General features: G+C 47.0%; 1 protein-coding gene across 4 annotated transcripts in view; it reads right to left on the reverse strand.

The window, feature by feature from the left end:
* LOC123027715 (cell migration inducing hyaluronidase 1) overlaps window positions 1–18414 on the reverse strand; it is a 151349-nt gene that overhangs the window by 9310 nt on the left and 123625 nt on the right. For all 4 annotated transcript variants that reach the window (XM_044438856.1, XM_044438855.1, XM_044438854.1 and 1 more), the window contains 10 exons: window positions 16614–16819; window positions 15657–15726; window positions 13786–13914; window positions 11366–11451; window positions 8920–9051; window positions 4278–4313; window positions 4009–4164; window positions 2593–2773; window positions 1689–1904; window positions 110–321 (listed from right to left, as the gene is read on the reverse strand). In XM_044438856.1, the coding sequence (XP_044294791.1) occupies window positions 110–321; window positions 1689–1904; window positions 2593–2773; window positions 4009–4164; window positions 4278–4313; window positions 8920–9051; window positions 11366–11451; window positions 13786–13914; window positions 15657–15726; window positions 16614–16819 (1424 nt within the window). The remainder of the gene's footprint in view (window positions 1–109; window positions 322–1688; window positions 1905–2592; window positions 2774–4008; window positions 4165–4277; window positions 4314–8919; window positions 9052–11365; window positions 11452–13785; window positions 13915–15656; window positions 15727–16613; window positions 16820–18414) is intronic.

The following is an 18414-nucleotide window of genomic DNA, read 5'->3' on the forward strand; positions in this document are numbered from 1 at the left end:
ATGATGTCAGATCTGGAAGAATGTGGTGGCCGTTATAACAACATCCTTTTCAAAAACATTCAGCTGCATTACCAGATTGGAATGTTGTTTAGATGGACCATGTACGTACTTATTGAAATTAATGAGCCAGATAGCCAGTTCCTCAGGGGCAGTCTTGTCCCAATGGATGGTGTAGCCCTTCTGTAGTGTGATCACAGGTTGATACTGCTGGTAATGGGTGCTTTTGCTCAGAGCCCCCTCCAAGTATAGAGGATGCGTATAGTAGTCATTTTTGATGATTTTCATCTTCAGGTTTGCTGATTTGTAGGCTTGAATGTACACCTGGAGTGGAACAAGCAACACTTTGATTTTCAAATTTTCACAAAGAAGGGACTCTGTTTATTACATTTATAACTCCTCTTGTTCTCTAAGGAGTTTAGTGTGGCATACTTTTTTATCTTCACAATAACCTTGTGATGTACGTTCCAAAGGAAAAGCTGTATTAGTCTGATGAAGCAAGAATTAAGTTTTTTCCAGTACCTCACACAAGCATTATCACAGGCAATGTGTGGCTCTCCAGGTGTTTGGTCTGCAACTCCCGTCAGAGGGGCGTTGGCAAGGGGGAGGAATCATGGGACTGTAGGCCCAAACATCTGGAGGGCCACAAGTTGCCCTCCCCTGTATTACAGCACAACATTTTATAGACCCTGCCCACTTTATCAGAGGCATAAAGTAGGTGAGGCTGAGAGTTTGCACCTGGACCAAGGAACTTTGTGGCCAGGTGGAGATGTGAACCTGGTTTTCCCCAGTCCCAGCTGGATACTGCCCCTGAAACCAGAGCAAGTTTTCATCATACAGCAGATGAGCTGATCAATCTGTGTCCAGGCTGGATAATGGTGGACTGCAGGTGGGCACTCCCATGACTGGATGCTCATTCATTAAAAGAAATAAAAGGAGTAAGTAATACTTTGCTCAGAATACTCCAGCAGGTCAGCCAGACTAAGCTACCTTCCTCCCTCTAACAAACTTTTTTGCTTCTTTTAAGTGCACGATAGAGGTAGGGTTGGAGGTTCAGTTGTGGCCTCTTTACCCCTATCCTGCAAGGGTTCATTGCCACATGGCTGAGAGATCTAGGCCCCCCGTGCGAATTTTGGCCATAGAATGCTACCCAGCCGTGCTGAGACCCCTCTGAAAGCAAACCCAAGTGGGGCAAGCTTAGAGGGTTTGGCTCAGCACTGAAACTTTGGGGAAGGTGCTTGGAATAAAAGCTACAATGGATAAGCAGCTCCACTGGCAGATGAGTCACTAGCCAGCTCTGTCTTCTGACTAAAGCAGGTAAGCCACGGCTACTAGCCATATGGCTCCCTCCAGCATCAGACGGATCCTACTTCTCAATACATATTATCAGGGAACATGAGCAGGCAAGTGCTATTGCATTTGTGTTCTGTTTGTGTGCGAATGAACGATGGACTAGATGGGCCCTTGCTCTTCTTACTTCAGTCGGTTGATATCTTGGAGGGTCAGGGAAAAAATGTCTCCCCGCACCCCAACCCTGAGGCTCTTGGGACACATTCAGCAGGATAGCCTCCAGTAACTCCACAGGGGCATTCACTGTCTTGCCATCAAGTCCCGCACTGCTGCAGAAGCCAAAAGCACAAAAATTCTGGGGAACCAGCAGTCCCTGTATCCGTACAGCTCACGGTCCTTACTTGTGCGTAGTGTCCGCTGCAGATGGAACCCCTCCAGTCCGGAACGTCGATGCAGTCTGGATGTCTAAGCAACCAATTATCTTCCTTTATGAGATATGAGCCAGGATATTCAGAGACAGAACCATCAACATCATGGAAAACAGATGTTTTGTCCCCATCCAAATTCAGCCCATTGAACCAAGGTCCCGGTTCTCCAAAGAACACTCGAGATGCAATCTAAAGAGAGAAGACAGACACACTGGCATACTGGTTCAAAACTGATTGCTCCTTAACCTTTGAATCTATTTCCACCCTGCTTCCCAATGCTTTGCTTAACACATAGCTTTCTATTTTTCAGTGACCCAAATTGCACAAGTGACTGGATGCATGAATGTGTTACTCCAGGTAAACAGTTCAGGACCCTTCTCTGAAAAAGATTCCTGAATGGCTTATGCACAATAAAACAGGACAGCCCCTGATCACAGCCTTACAATCTGGACAGACATGGCACAGAAGAAAAAATAGATGGGGAGGGCAGAGGAAAAAAGAAGTCTTTCGAGGGAATAAGTAGAATGGCTCTGCTTCCCATGCTCATCTCCCTTGTTGTAACTACCTAGAATGGCTGCTAAGTGGTGACAGAAAATCTTGTGGGCCACCTTGAGAATAAAATATTTTAAATGAGTAAAATAAACTTTAGATTACTGTGTGCATTTAAGATCTGACTGTTCGGCACTAAATTCCCTCCCAAGTTGCACTCTCAAGGCCTGCTCAGCACAAGATGCCTGGTTGTTATTCTTCTTCTATCAGCGCAGCATGTGAAGCAGCTGTGAGCTTCACCCGGATCCCCGGGGTGTCTCCGGGAGACACGGTCTGTGCAGTGCCACTCAGCCTCAACTTCTCCAGACCCTGCAGAAGGCCCACTCACTGGGACGTCCTCGAAGAAGACGTTGCTGACGTTGTTGTTGGGGCAACTCTGCCAAACGTTGTTCAGGCGGAACGCCAAGGCACTGGTGTGGCGGCCATCCAGGGCGGCAAACTTCCGGAACGTGCAGTTCTGAACGTTGATTGGCCCGTCGTAAAACTGAATGCCTCTAATTGGGAAATCCCTGGAACACATTTTTAAAAGAGTGAGAAAGTGAGAACGATCTGGTGCCATGAAACACATGTGCTCCATTCAAAGATAGCATGAATGGAGCACAGAGAATAGGCATCAATGTGCAAGGCTGAATTTCAGAGGACACTGGCTGGAAGAAGCCACTTCTGGTGGGGGAGGGGTGTGTGTGTGTGTGTGTGAAAGAGAGAGAGAGAGAGAGAGAGAGAGAGCGCGAGCACGCTTGTGATTCTTGTTAATTCAACTCAGGCTCTCTCGTATTTCAGTTGATCATACTTTTTGCTTAGCAGCTTTTCAAAGGAACTTGGGCAGCAACTAACCTCACCCACCTGCCAGTCCAATCGAAAGCAAAAAATTGACCCAGTGCACGAGTCTCTTATTACCCATTCATTGTCATGGATAGCACCCTGAAGCAGAGATTTAATTAGTGCTGCAGAGCCCAGGTTGGGCAGAGAGTGGAAATGCAACTATCAGAGATGGTTTCAATTTAGCCAAAATGCTTCTTGGCAGGCTGAGCGTGAAGCCAATGCCTAAACTGAGTCTGGCAGGTTGAAGAGAGAATATTTTTGATGTATCAATTCCTTGAAGGGAGCATAAGATAATTTGTAAAATAAGATGCAAAGGCATGTCAAACAAGTCATTAGTAGAAGTAAAGGCCACCTTTAATGTTTTCACATTAAATTAACTTATTTCAGTAAACAGATATGTGCTCAAACTTACATGTCTAGTCCTTAAAAATGAATCCAATTAATTAACAATAGCTGTAGTACATTAATCTATGGATCAAAATGGCTGGAAAGGTACAGCACTAGCTGAAAGACATTATCATAATGAGTTTTATGTGAGGCTTACAGGCCATTTTAGAAGCTGTGGTCAGGACAAAATGCTAAACTTAAAAACACAACATTAAAACACCAGGCTGGACTATGGTGATAAACACCATATCTCTATTTGAGTTACAATAATTATTTCTAAATTTGCATCTAGACAGAAGAAATAACATGCATTTCTTCTTTCTTGGCAATGCATACGCAGTCACCCTAAGATGAAATGGTGCAGGGACAGCTGTTCAGCATGGAATTACGGAGCCGTGAAATAAAGCCCATGGCATGTCTTTTCTTCACTTTCTCTTGCTATGATATTTCGTGGCAATTTGGAAAAAGAAAACGAAACAGAAACGCAAGCCGCTACGCTGCTCTGGGCATTGGAACAAAATGGAAGAGAACGTACTGGCCAATGGGAAGAGTCCGTCCGCTGTGGTCCAGGCCTCCAGGACCCCAGACACTGTGGTCCATCATTTCAGTTCCCTTGTTTCCACTCTCACCTACAAAGAGGCTGTTTTTGATTTCTTGTTTTGATCCATCATCATGTGGGAAAGTTCCCCCGCTAGGAAAGAATGAATTACACATTAGCATGGCGGCTTTGGACAAAGGCTTCTTAGAGCAACTTGCACAAGTGAAAAGCACAGAAATCATAGGATGGGAACCAAGGCTGCTTACCTAGCCAAAGTGAGCCCAATGCCGTTGTCAGCAAACCTGTACAGGACAGAGAAAATTAGAACATTAGTCTCATGAGTCTTGGGTTCAGGTCTGTGTTCGGATGTGAATAATTTGGTTATCCACCCATCTGTTGCCCTGATGCAGCATCATTTCCTTGCCTCATGGTGCTAGCACCAGGTCAAATTTTTAAGGCCCATGGGGGGGCACTCTCCCGCAATGGTTCCTCTCCCCTCAGCAGGCACCTTCTTACTAACATTCTCATCAGCTGTAAAAGTGCATACAATTCTGGAGGGCAAGCCAGCGCTGTCCCTAGAAGCCAAAATGACAAAACTGAGGCTATCCTACTTTGGACACATCATGAGAAGGCGAGACACACTGGAGAAGACAGCCATGCCAGGGAAAGTCGAAGGCAGAAGAAGAAAAGGAAGAGTAATGATGAATCCTCAAAGGAAGCTACAGGTCTGGCACGGACACGACATTTTGGAGGTATTTCTTTCATAGGGTCACCAGAAGTCAGAGGTGACTTGGCAGCACATAACAGCAACAAGAGGCTGGTTTATTAAGACAAAACTCAAGGGGTTAGTGCCTGCAAGCAACTAAAGCAGTATTAATTGTTCCCTGCCCAGGCCTTGCTAACTTCCATGGAAGAGCTGCCCTGTGCAAAGAAGCCTCGTGCTGTCGAACTGGAAAAAGAGCCACACTTCTTCCTGAGGCTGCCCTTGAATTCACAGCATGACATCCCTATCACTGTGAGGATGAGGCTTGCGGTTGGGTCTCTGTGCCTCCCACTACTATTCAGAGTTCATGCCACTTTGATTGAAGCTATAGCACAATCCCGCTCCCCCCCCCCAAAAAAAAGATGCTATTTGGAGCAAAGGTCCAGTAGGACTATTTAGAAAACCCCTAATAAGTACGGAATGATTCTAATCGCGCTTAAAGCTGCTATGGTTTGAACCGTCAAACTGTGTGGTAAAAATAAAATGAAAGGGTGGATGCTTTGCTAACTAGCTGTTGCCTTCAAATAATATGCATTCCAACATTTTATTTTTCTGTGAAATCTGAGCATGTGCTTCCTAATTATTATTTAGGAACTCCTGGTTGGGGGGCAAAGGAAAGCTTTCCCTGTTCTGAGATTCCAAGCTGTGCCTCCAGTGCTGTCAGAAGGTTTGCCGGAACTGCCATAAAATGTAGAGGATGCATTTGTAGCCAGAATGAAATAAGGGATGGGCCCCTTGTGGATTGCCTTGCTATCCGTATGATTCCCCTAGACTCTAGAGAGAGGTTTCTGAAAGAGATCATTGGAAAAGCCCTTTTATGAACACTACTGAGCAGTGATAGGGATCCATAGGTATCACACACAAGGTCTCCGTTTACCCTTGAAGCCCAATAATTAATTACAAATCTTTTGTACAAAACGGGGCCCAATAAACTGTGGATCGTCTATCATAAAACACGTCCTTTAATCTGATTATGTCATGCCTATGTAATGACACGCACATGCAGGACATTGTATGAGCGGAGCTGACTTGTGCCGGGGGTCAGTGCTTCATTTATGCTTCTTTCTATCAGTGTGTTTAGCAAATAGATTCGATGGACTGACCGGTCTAGGGCTAGTCACATACTGCCATGCTAAGCATCAACCAGCCAGTGTTTACAATCCTACTTGTGTGCCTCTGAGTGGCACATTTTTCCCAGTTAAAAACTGTGGTATTATAAAATAGGAAACCTAATGATGGCACAGAGTGATTAATCTCTTATCTTCACACTCGGAAAAATGTGTTTATCCTTATAATAGAAGGCTTGTCTTATTAAAACACTACATTATAAATATAGCTTGATCCCAGTAATGGCCTTATTTTAATCCATGTTATGAAAAATGTACTCATTTGGGTGAAAACATACCTGTTTGATCACTGTAATTAAACATAGCATCACAGCTTTAAATTTTGCAACAGAATTGTGGCCGCAACCCTCAAATCACTTATGCTGGAGCAATCCCCTAGACCCCAGAAATAATTACAGATTGTCTGTGAGCAGAGGAAAATTAGAAGCTTCGTGCTGCCAAACGCAGAAAAGAAAGGTGAGGGAGAAGAAAGAGCCATTACATATATTGTGCCACTAGAGGGCAGGCTTGTTACACGACTGCTTTTTAGAAGGCCCGCCGTGCTTCCAATTGCCCCTTATGTGTGGAAAGCGTTGCATTAGCCTATAATACCCTGGTGCAATATATTACTGTCACAAAATTTAAATTGGCTGGATTTTGATGGCCATAAAAGATTAGGAGAGTGGCAGCTGCTTGAATTTTGCTAAAATCAATGCTGTCCAACAATTAACAGCTCACAGAAAGTACTGATGGCCTCTGCTGAAAGGCCTGGGATGTGACTCTTGGGGACTCAGCTACACAGAGGTCAGCAGGAGAAAGGCACCACCACGCTCGGGTGCCGCGAAAGACACAAGGCTGCGGGAGCTCGCCGTGCGTGTGTGCGTGCGTGGTGGGCATGCCTCACAATTGTGCCCGCCGTACTTGGCAGCAGAGCCTGGTCATGCCTGTAGCGCTCGTAGATACGTGTGCATTTTGCAGGAGAGGCGCTCTTGCACGCCAGCCCGCCCCGTGGCAGCCACAGCATCTGCTCCCTGTCAAGGGCTGTGCCGCCTTCTGGAAGGAGCCAAAGTGGCTGGGCAGCCTCTCCATCCTTCCTGCCACTCTTCCTTTCTCTCCCCTCAGCCGAGGAAGGGATGGATCGCTCTTTCCAGAATTCTAAGCGCATCCCAGGCAGAAGGCTTTTAAAATTTGCCCACGGGCTGCATGGAATTAAACCAAGGGCTCCATGGAGCATGAACAAAGGAAAAGAGGCGTGAGATAGAGGCAGAGATATGGCAAGCAGTGTGGAGCAGCAGTGAAAGTGCTGGAGAGGGGCTTGGGAGCGCCAAGCTTTATTGGCCAGGACGAGGCCACTTGGCTACGACGCTCACGGAGTACTTTGGGCCAGTTACTATTTCTCAGTCTCGCCTACTTCACAGGGTGTCGCGCGTCTGAACAGGAGAGAAAGGCCACCATGCAGTGTCTTCCATTCCTTACAAGGAGCAAAAGATGAGCTAGAACTGTAAAACTGTAACATGAATATTAAAAGCAGGAATGTAAACAAATGGAATTGGCACATTGCAATTTGAGAGTGAATGCAGAGGAGGGCCAGAGGAAAGACTTGCTTGACCTGGTACAAAGATTAGCTGCCCAATTGCAACTTCCAGGGTTTATTTTTAATGGGGATGGTTAGGGAAGGGGAAAGAACCAAGCAAGTTAAATACATCCTGAGCTGGTCTAATGCAGCAACCTAATTTCTAGGATTTAAAGCTGATATGCATTTCTGGAAGAGCACAGCAGAGAAGAGACAATGCGACATATTAGCTCGATATATAGCTATGCAGGCAGGCAAATGCTGGCAGGCCATGTGGCATTTCTATCTAAGCATTTCTTTGGGTAGATTGGCAACAAAATAAAGCACGCATGTGTGAAGGAAAGCAATTTTTTTAGCCACCATGGTCCTTTCTCCTTCCTCACTCTTGTATTTTCTGAAAACCTGTTACAATGAACTTATATGTAAACAACCTAAGCTTAAACTGATCCTATGGGCTATTGGACAACATCCCAAAAGGCATCACAGATAATCCCACTGTTATGAATGTGGCCAAGCACCTTTCATACATATTTCTGGTTATCAGAGATGAGACAGCTTAGAGAGAGAGAGAGAGAGAGAGAGAGAGAGAGAGAGAGAGAGAGAGAGAGAGAGAGAGAGAGAGACTGACTTTGCGATACATTCGTGGGTTTTAGGTTGTTGCAGTTTGGGCACTTGGTCTCTAAAAGGTTCGCCATCACTGCACTAGGCTCTTTGTGCCAGGAGCCAGGCCTCTGGGAACACATGCCAGTCTTTTGGGATGGGAGAAAGTGGCCCAAAATCTGGGAAGCCGCCAAATGAAGGGAAAGGGGGTGTGGCTCTCAGGGGAGGGATGAGCACTGCAGCCGCTCTGGTTCTATAGGAGGTAGCCAAGGGGAGAGGCCAGAAGGACCCGGGATGGAAAAGGCAGGAAAGGCATCCAGCGCACCCTGCTTTTGCTGCTCTGAAGCCAGCAGAGCTCAGGCAAGGCCTCCCGGAAAGTCCTGCCCCCTCAGAGAAACAATAAGGGAACCATCCTCTGCCCCTGCGAGAATTTTTAAACTGACCGTTGTTTACGCACCCTTCCTTCGCACACCGCCTCCCACACCAGGCTGTGCTGTCTTATGTCTACCTCCCTGGCACTGGAATTTCTGGCAATAACAGCCTGCCACATAAAACAAAACCATGCGCTCCAGCCTGTTTTATTTCAGGCTCAAGCAGAAAGGTTTATTTAAAGTCTCTTTTCTGCTGCAGCTTATTGTAGCGGCGCTCACACAAAACTGCACACAAACCAGCGGGCCTTGGCCACTCCAGGCGGGATAAGAGGGCTCCTGCCAAAACGAGGCGCAGGGTTCCCTCGCCCGGTTTTCACTTGCACGTTCGTCCCGGCCAGAGGAAAGAAGCTGGGCTGTACCAACGGGCCCCGCACAGCTCCGCTGGCCACGAACACTGAGCTGAACTCGGGAGGGTTGAGCCGAGGCATCACTCACTGGCAGTCGTCCAGCCACACGTCCCCTCCTCTCAGCCAGGCTCCGTGGTCCTGGTTCTTATAAGCAACGAAGCGCCGGATCAGGGCAGGCTGTCTGGGCTTCAGCGGGTCGGCATCTTGGTGCGGGCTGTATCTGGAACCGCAAGAGGGGAAAAACAGGGTCTGTGAGAAGGAAGAGCCAGGCCTCGGCAAACTCGTACGGCTGGGATAGTGGGGCACCAAGGAGGCCGCAGGGCTCTCCACGGCTGGGAAGTGTGGGAGACGCAGTCCGACGCATGTGCAGGGCGCCGGGGCGGGAAGACGCTCTGGACGGTTTCCGCTCTTAGCCTCCACGAGAACCTGAGCGGCGGTGGCTGGCCCGGCGGCACCCCATGAGCGGCAGGGCTGAGCGGGGCTGGAGCTCACTGCCACGCTGCCCCGGCTCTCTTCACGAGCAGAAATTGCACGCCAGAGTGAGCAGGCATTTCTGTGCACACAAGCACACACATTGTCAGGGGTGTATGTTTTTTTTAAAGTTACATTCATGTTGAAACAGGATGGAACAAACTTGCGCTTGAAGCAGTATCAATGTTATAGAAAGCAAAATAGACAGACCCATCCATTCCTAATAACAGAGAGAGAGAGAGAGAGAGCACCCATCTCAGCTGAGCAAACAACGTTTTTCTGAAGAGAACCAACACATTTACTTTAGCAGTTCCTACCCAGGCAATTCAGTCCAAGATGAATCAACTCAGAAATACTTGAACCAGATTTGGTACAGCAAATAGCAAAAGGGGGCCATAAGAAAGTATTTCCAACAGCTGCTGTCTATCAGTTGCCATTACGGCAGAAGAATCCAAGGTAGCTCAGCTCGTGCCATGGGAAGTTTGACTGTCAGCTTTCCTTTGATGTCTGAAGGGGATTCACTGATTGTGGAAAACAATACAACTTGGACTAACTCGATGGATTAACATCCAACTGTTGTCACAGGCAGATAATAATGTGGACTTAACATTCAATTCAGCCAGGAGAGCAGAGGTCAAGCATTTGAGTTGCGACAATATTCTGTATTTGGTTTCACTAAGCCAGCATATCAAATATTGCTGGGCAGAGGGACTTGAAGGGTTCCAGAAAATGAGTCCAAATTTGTACATTTCAGCCTTAAAGGGGTCACATCAGCATTTGTGTCAGAGAAATTCACAATGTATTCAAATGGGTTTGGATTTCTATGAATCCAGTATGGTTTTTCTGAGTCATGCAGTCTATATGCCTGGGTGTGTGTAGGAATTTGCACTAATTCATATTAACTAACACACATTAATGCATTGAAGCAAGTGCAAATGTGTGCAACCATGTATTAGCATTAATTTGAATTAGCACAAGCAGAACAAAAGGCTGGTAAAAAATGCCACCCATTAATGAATGATGGAAGAAAGGAATGAGAGATGCTTGACAGTCTGTAAAACACAGACAAAACAACCAGAACAAAATCCATACTTCCCTTGAGTAGTGATTGGTGATTAATGGGCTATATTAGCTGACAGAATTGGACTTCAAATCCCTGTGTGTAGTTTCAGTCTGGAGTTAGTCTCCAATAAGCACCTCTCCTAGTAACATACTAGCGTAGAAGACCACAACCCAAAGCAATGCAGGTTTAATTCCTTTAAACCTACCAATTTCAAAAGGATGAGAAAGAATTCTGAGAACTGAGGTTAAGTGGATCATAATGAATACTTGGCTCTAACAAGACAAAGGCAAACAGCAATTGAAATTCTGGACAAAACGAAACATGAATTAGGCAACCAACATCAAATGAGCACATTTGAATGTGTTTGCTTTTCCTTTCCTTTCCTTTCCTTTCCCTGGCCTAGTTTACTCTGCCTCCATTTGTCCTCTGGAAATTCTAGCATTATCCTACCCTCCTCCTCACTCTAAGCATGATTAATACCTCCTAGCAACTCGTTTCAAAATTATCAGGACTTAGAAGCTTATTTCCCTTTGCACACACAGAGAACTTCTTCGAATGGTGAATGCGGTTTCCTACTCAGTAGCAAATCTGTCTCCTTTTTTGCCTCTGACACATGCTTAAAGTATTTATTTCCTAAATTTCTACTCCACTCAATTTGCCCCGAAGGCTCACTGTTAACATTTCCTAGGAGAAATCATCTGATTTCATGTGATCTGTCCTTAAAAATGGAGAAGTGGTTTATCAGGTGAGACCAACAAAGACTTTTGTGGTACCTTCAAAGACTAACAATTGTACCTTCCCTAATGAACTTTTAATGGCTGCAGTCCACTTCATCAGATGCTTTCCCTCTGCCCCTTTTAAAGAAAGTAAATCTGTCGCCTATAACCTAAGCAGCCCTTCTTCAGTTCAGTTTATGTTGCTTTCAGGATGCTTCGAAGGGTGACTTTGAAGTTTTCTCCACCTCCCAGCCTAAACTGTATAGCCACAGAAGTCCAGTTACCTTCCAGCAATCAAGGTGAGGATGGGCCTTTTGTCCTTGGCAGATGCAGGCACCGTTTTAACTCCATTATCTATTATCATTCCAGCCTGTAAAAAGCAAAGCAGGGGGAGCCCTTTGTAAGCTATATTTGCATTCACAAAACTGCACAGGCCAAATCCCTTGGAATCAGACACGCAAACTGAACATGACTTCCCTGAAGTCAGTGGAACTTGACTTATTTATACCAGCAAAACAATTTGGCACACTATCTGGCACAAGGCAGAATGCGAAACCTTTTATATTCCCTTGAGCTTGGAAGGCTCAAATGTTTTCCGACAGCCCAGCTCTCCATAATCATTAGCTGTATTAGAACATTTCCCCCCAACTGGGAACCCCCATGTATGATGGACCACGACTTCTGGAATCCCATAGTCAGCATAGCAGAAGGGTCCCGGTTTGCAGGAGGGTGTTTAGGGATAGTGGGTAGGGGCTTCAGGCCTGCAATCTTACTCTTCCGTTGACCTTCTTGGCAGATGGGACCCTGCTGTACCATATCCCAGTAACCTTATATAACCATCTGTTTTGCTCTAATGTAGAATCCAGTGACTGCAAGTGGTCTTAATAAATTTTACGGAAATGGCTGTTTGTGATTGCAATTGTACCCAGCCGTTTTTCCTCCTAGGAACCCAGACAGTTTACATAATCAACCTCCTCTTCATTTTATTCTCACAGCAGCAACAACCCATTGAGGAAGGTTAGATTTACTGACTGGCCCAAAGACAACCGATGAGTTTCATGGCCAAGCGGGGATGAGAAGCCCAGGCCAACACTAACTGCAATGCCAGGCAAGCTCTTTGTTGGCAATTAACCGGGGCAATGGGCCAAGGAAGCATGCCTGACGCAGCAGCAGGTGGTGCCCTCCTGCCCATGTTTCCAAGCAGGTGGGGTACCTGGGCATCATGCCTCTGATACTGGAGGTAGTGCAGAGCCACTGAGAGCCGCTCCTCCAGGAATCCGCCCAATTCCCTTTTAAAGCCACCCAAGCTGATGGCCATCCCGACATCTTGTGGAAGTGAATTCCACCGTTTAACGATGCACTCTGTGAAGAAGTCTTTCTTTTTCTCTGCCCTGGGTCTCCCATCAATCAGGTTCCTGGGAGGATTCTTTGATATTTATGGGAGGGGGAGAAAAATGACCCTCCCCACTTTTTCCACACCACTCATCATTTTGTACACCTCAAGCACATTCCCCCCCCCCTTTTTCTTTCCCCAAATGTTTAACCTTGCCTCAGAGGAAAGTTGTCCCAGACCCATGTTAATTTGCCATAATCAATCCTTTTATTTCCTTATTTCTATACCCCCCCACCTCCCCAACAGCCAAAGCTCTCTGGGCAATTCACAAAATACCTCTGGGCAGTTTCATTGTGTGGTGCCCAAAACGGCACACAGTTTTCCAAAGGCCACAGTCTAGATTTGTAGAAATGGCCCAAGGGATTTTGCTGCAGGATGGGATGACGGCAAGATGGCACTCCAAAATGGTACTCCAAGATGGTACTCCAAAAGTACCAAAAAGACAGTACTTTGTGCTAAAGTCTCTCTCTCTCTGGGTCTATGTGTCTGTGTGCACACGTGTCTTTAAAGAACCCTGTCTCCTAAGGGCATCCCTATTTGTCAAAAAGGATGTGTGAACCCAAGAGTGGAGGACATTTTACTTCAGAAAAGGAACCTCTGCCAGAAAGATCAGAGGGAGTAGCAGATGGTGAAACAAATTCAGGCAAAAAGCCAATCCATCCGGGGGATCTGATCCAAGAGGGACCATCAGAGCCCCCACAGCTTGGTTCCATCAAGTGCCCTTGGCCAGTGGTGCCCAAGGCCAAGTGTCCATGGCCACGTCGCCTTCCCAAAGATGTGGGGCTGCAAACGGCCCTGGAGGACCACTCCCTAGCACTGCCTCAGGGGGAGCCCTCCCACTATTTCACCTGTAGAAACAGAGCGGACTGGAAACTGAGCCTTCCCGAAGTCTACAGGCTGGTTTAGGAGGTCCAGGCCAGGCTGGGTAACACAGAGAAATCAGTCCTCCAGAAGAGGGACTGGCTGGAACGTTTGTGAAAAGCTGAGGGGATGCCACTGCAGCCCCTGGTGCCTGCCGGCTGAAGCAGGTGGCTCACCTTGCCTGATGGTAGGGCTGGCACAGTCAGCTGGGAATTTAAAAGGTGGGAGAAAGGTATATCTCCCCTTCTCCACCTGAAGCAAAAATCTAGAACTAGCACAAATGGAATTTCCAGCTAAACTCCCGGGAAGTTGTTTGGTGTTGGTTTTAATGGAACCAGGAACGATGGCCAGTAATGTCTTTCAGACTCAGAAGTTGGAAGGAGAAGAAGAGCATTACATTTTTTTAAAGAAAAACGATGCACAATATATTTCCACTGCATGCATACTCACTCGATAGTTGGAATGCGCTCGATTGTTATAGAACGTTCCCATTGGAATGTGTTCAGAGTAGCCGGGGGGATACATTCCTGCAGAAAGTCCCGTCGGGACATGATGCAAAACAAACCAAAAACCTGTTTCCTGCATGGGAGGACACAAAAACTTCACTGTACCTGTGACTTTGTTACTGGGAGTATTAGTTGGAGGGGAAATGGGGAAGCTAGCCGGCCTTGGGCAAAGAGCTGTGTTTGGAGAGCACAGCATGGTGGATAGAGGGTCAGACCGGGGGGGGGGGGGGCCCCTCAGTTAAAAGCAGCCAAAAAGGCCAGTCATTCTTACTCTCAGCCCAACCCATCCAGTAGAGTTGTTACGGAGTTACAAGAGGTGGTAACGAAGCATGTGTACTGCCCGTAGTTCCTTGGGGGAAGGCAGGTTAATAAAATTATAAATCAATAAATGTCAATTTAGGTTAGATTAATCTGTATGCTAAATATGCCATGCATTAGGGTCCAAGTACAGCTGGGATATATGACCCTCTCTGTGTGCCTCTCCTACAGGGCCGTGGAAGGATTATGGCATTTCTGCATATTAAAAGCACCTGGTCATGCTCAAAAGCCATCTAAAACATGAAGCGTGTGTTATTACCATTTCAGTCTGCAGGATGATTTTCCTAGTAATTTTGGACATTTTGGAATGTCCAAAATTTAGACATTTTGGAATGTCTAATTCAATAATTCCCTAACAGTGGGCCAGGCCAGACCACACAAACATGATGTGAGAAAGCTGCTAGGAATAATAAGAGCTTCTTTGTGAGCCCAAAGTGCCCATCCAATAAAGGGGCTGCCCGATGCATCTCTGCAAGATTTACTGTTCGTTGCTTTGCCTGCTTCCAATCAGCCTCTGCTGGGATAGGTGATTTCACTGCCTTTCTGCACAGGGTGCAATCGGATCATGCAGTCCTTTCCTCACAGGGATGTGCATCATCCTTGCAGGAGGCTGCCTATTGTGTCTCTGTGTGAATGGCTGCTCTGGGCTTGCCTCCTTCTGATTCAGAGGCACACTTAGAAAGGAGCGACATGGATGAGATACGGAGGGTGTAACATTCTCCTTTGTCACTGCCCTGGCCCTAACAGGATTGTCAGTCACTCCTGGTGCAGACCCAAATCCAGGCCACATGTTGTGTCTCTGCTTGAGTCAGTGCTCTGGGCTTGCAATTTGACGACAGGCTTAACAGACTAATGCAAGGAGAAAAAGAAATGTTGAAGCATATGTGCATATGCATGGGAGAGGGAGGAAGCATTCCAGAGAGGTAATTTCTAAAAGTAACATGTTTTGGGTGTAGGAAGACATCATCACCATCTAGATGTATATCCCATTTTTTTCTTACAATGAGCTCAAAGCAGCTTACATCATTTTCCTCCTGCTGCTCTCAATCTTATCTTCACAACAACTACCCTGTGAGGTAGGCTGGGCTGAGAGTCTGTGACTGGCCCCAGTTACCCAGTTGGCTCCATGGCCAGATCGCCTCAGTCCCTGAGCTAGAACCCAGATTCTAGTCCCGTTCTCTTAACCACTACACTACACTGGCTAGGTATGGAGACAGGAGGAAAATTAGTATCTCACAGATAATTAGGAAAAAATGTAGATGTCTAGGAAGGCATGGGTAATTTTAAACAATTGACTGGCACATGGCTGATTTGGAAGGACTTGGCTGCCAACCCAAAACAGAATGAAATCATTCCGTTGAATTTTCACAGAATGACACAGCCAGCTTTTGCTCCAGTGTGTACCCACCCACACAAAGGGGGAGGGGGACCCCAAGGTTGTTCCAGTTGCTCTAAAACCCCTCCCCTCCCCTCCCCTGAGGAGACCCCTGTACTCACTTCAGACCCTGCAGCTGCACAGTTTATAAGGTTGTTGTGCGGGTTGGCCAGCCAGAAGGTAGAGACAGCACTGTTGGACAGACAACGAGGGCACACATGAACAGCAGCACCCAACAGGGAGTGACATTTTATTCCATGGAGCTGGGCCAGACCAGATAATGCAGCCGGTGGGGTCTGCCAAGTGGGGTCTGCCGCTTTCTTTTCCCCGCTCCCCCATCACTGCACAGCTGCCGCTCTTTTCAACAAATGGAGCAAGCACAGCCCTCTCTTGGGAGCCTCCCGGAATCCCTGGTGAATTTCGATGGACATCCTATGCCAGCTACGAAGCTGTTAGATGCCATTTATATTTTACAGCAGGAGAAGTGATTCTGCATCTGAGCCAGTTGAAAAGTGGGAAGGGGACGAAGAACTCCAGCTGTAGCTTGGCTTAAGGAAGGGCAGAACCACGTGATCTGTTAAAATGAGAGCATGACGCCAGTCCTGGCCATTTTATTCAACTTAGTGCGGACATGTGTACTCCCAGTTGGACATGTGTGCACCACACACAGGCAGGGAAGGTTTCAGCTCCCCGCAGCACACTCCCCATGTCCCAGCACCACCATGGAGCCTGGAAAAATCTCCATTGCTGCCAGGGGAGGTTGTTCCTGTTTTGGTCCCCACCTGGGAAGAGGAAGGTGCCGGGTGGGATGGCTTCAACCTCCAGTACCCCAAGCCGGAGCAAATGCCCTCATGTGCTTGTATTCCCTTTTGCTCTAGTGCTCTAGATTCCCATGGAAAAACACAAACAAGAAGTGCTCTTCTGGAAGTGCAAATTCAGGTAGGAATGTAAGTAAGATGCCAAACAGTGTGCAGATTGTAAATTGCTCCCAAACTAGCTGTAAAGTTACACTAACAGACACCCAGTAAAATTGCTTCTGTCAGCCAAGGCCAATTTAAAAGGTTTATTTCCCCACTCACTTGCAGTCTTGTCTTGGTTTGGGGACGAATCCTGGGAAAGCTCCTTCTGTAATAGTCTTGCACATTTTCGTATCCCGGTCAGATGGCAGCAACGTGCTGGGTTTCACCACAAGTCCAAGGCAGTGGTCGAAGGTGTTGCGCACCTCGGGCCCATCTTCCGTGAAGAAGCAGTGTCCCAGGGTGTCATACCCAACAACATCCTTGATCTGTGTGTGGAAAAGAGGAGGAGAAAGGACGGACATGAGGCTGGTTTTCCTGGGTGCTTCTGATAGTGCTTCTGCAATTACAGAATTTGCACTGTTTACGAACCCCCACCGGTGAAATAATACCAGGGATCAATTGTTAACGGGAAAGTATAACTCAGGGGTGGGAAACCTCACACCCACGGGCCAAGTCCAGTCCCCTGGGGATCTGAACCTGGCCCTTTGGGGCCATGGCCGTGCCGCCACGCCTGGTTCCAGTTAATTGACTGATGACCCTGCTCTGGACCAAGGGCAGATTTTGGATCATGCTCAACGGGCAGCTCAAGCACAAAGCTTTGCAGTTTCTCAACGGCAGAGCTGCAGTCCTTCTGAAGATGGAAATAGTATGGAAGGGAAAGTAGGAACATCTGCTTTCTCTATATTGCTGCTTGGGCTGCTTTATTTTTTAAAACAGTTTAATACCTAAGAATGGTAATCTGTAGCAATAAAAAGGAATTATTTTTCAAATTTTCAAAACTGGTAAACCTCTGGGGTAAGGTACATATAGTACTTTCATCTCACCACTCTCTTCAATGAGTTTTGCAGGATTTGGGCCATACCTACATCACAGTGATAAACTGGTTTAATGGTCATCTCTTTTAATGGAAGCCATGAGCTTCTCATTCAGACCATCCTCCGTGTACTCTGTGTAAGACCTGAACCCCAAAGCCTTTGCTCAACAGGAGGGCAAGGGCTGACTGACGGGCAGAAGCAGTCAGGGGGAAACCTGGAGGTCTGGGAGAGGGGGCATCACGATCTGAAGACCCTTGGCGGGCCAGTTTGGGACCCCAGTTAGAGTGGGCCGCAGGAGCTCAGGTTCAACATCACTGATTTAGATTTGATTAGAAGATGAAAGCATGGATGGACGGACAGACAGACTCAATTGTGCAACTTCCTAGCATGCACACCTAGGAAGGTAACAGGATAAGTTGTGAGGGCTTCTTCTCCACGTACAAGCACACTGGCTGAAGGCAAGTTTGCCCCCTAATGTTTCCCTGGGCCCTGCATTTGCTCCATGACCATCCTAACACAGCAAAATTTCGCCCGGTGGAAACTCATTGCTATAAAAGAGGGCCAGGAAGCCTGGATGGGTTTGTTTTTCATCCTACTCCTCATCCCCAGACCTGACGCATGTGCAGAACAGCGGTGTGGCTTGGTGTCTCGATTTAGGGGACAGCTTCCTCTGGTGCTCTCCTTTTAAGCAAAGCACGAGTCGTGAATTACACACTGAATTATCGACACCAGAAGCGGCATTGCTGAGCTACCCCCAGGAGGACTCTTCCCTGAGAACCTTGGCAGAGCATTGATCAGGCTCCGTTTAATTTTATCCCTGGTGACAGCTTCTACAGCGGAATATATGCAGCACACCGATCAGCTCTGCCTTGAATACTCCCCCATCCTGCCCTACTGTAATAAACACCAGCCTTTTCATTATAAATCAGGCAGCAATGTAATGTCGTGGACTCAGCACTCTCATTGGCAAAGTAATGAGGAAAGCAGGCCCAGGTGGGCTTTTACATGCTGCTTGTAATGAAAGCAACATTTTAGGCATTCTTGTA

Source organism: Varanus komodoensis, unplaced genomic scaffold, assembly GCF_004798865.1.
Source record: "Varanus komodoensis strain SLA01 unplaced genomic scaffold, ASM479886v1 scaffold33, whole genome shotgun sequence".
NCBI lineage: Eukaryota > Metazoa > Chordata > Lepidosauria > Squamata > Varanidae > Varanus > Varanus komodoensis.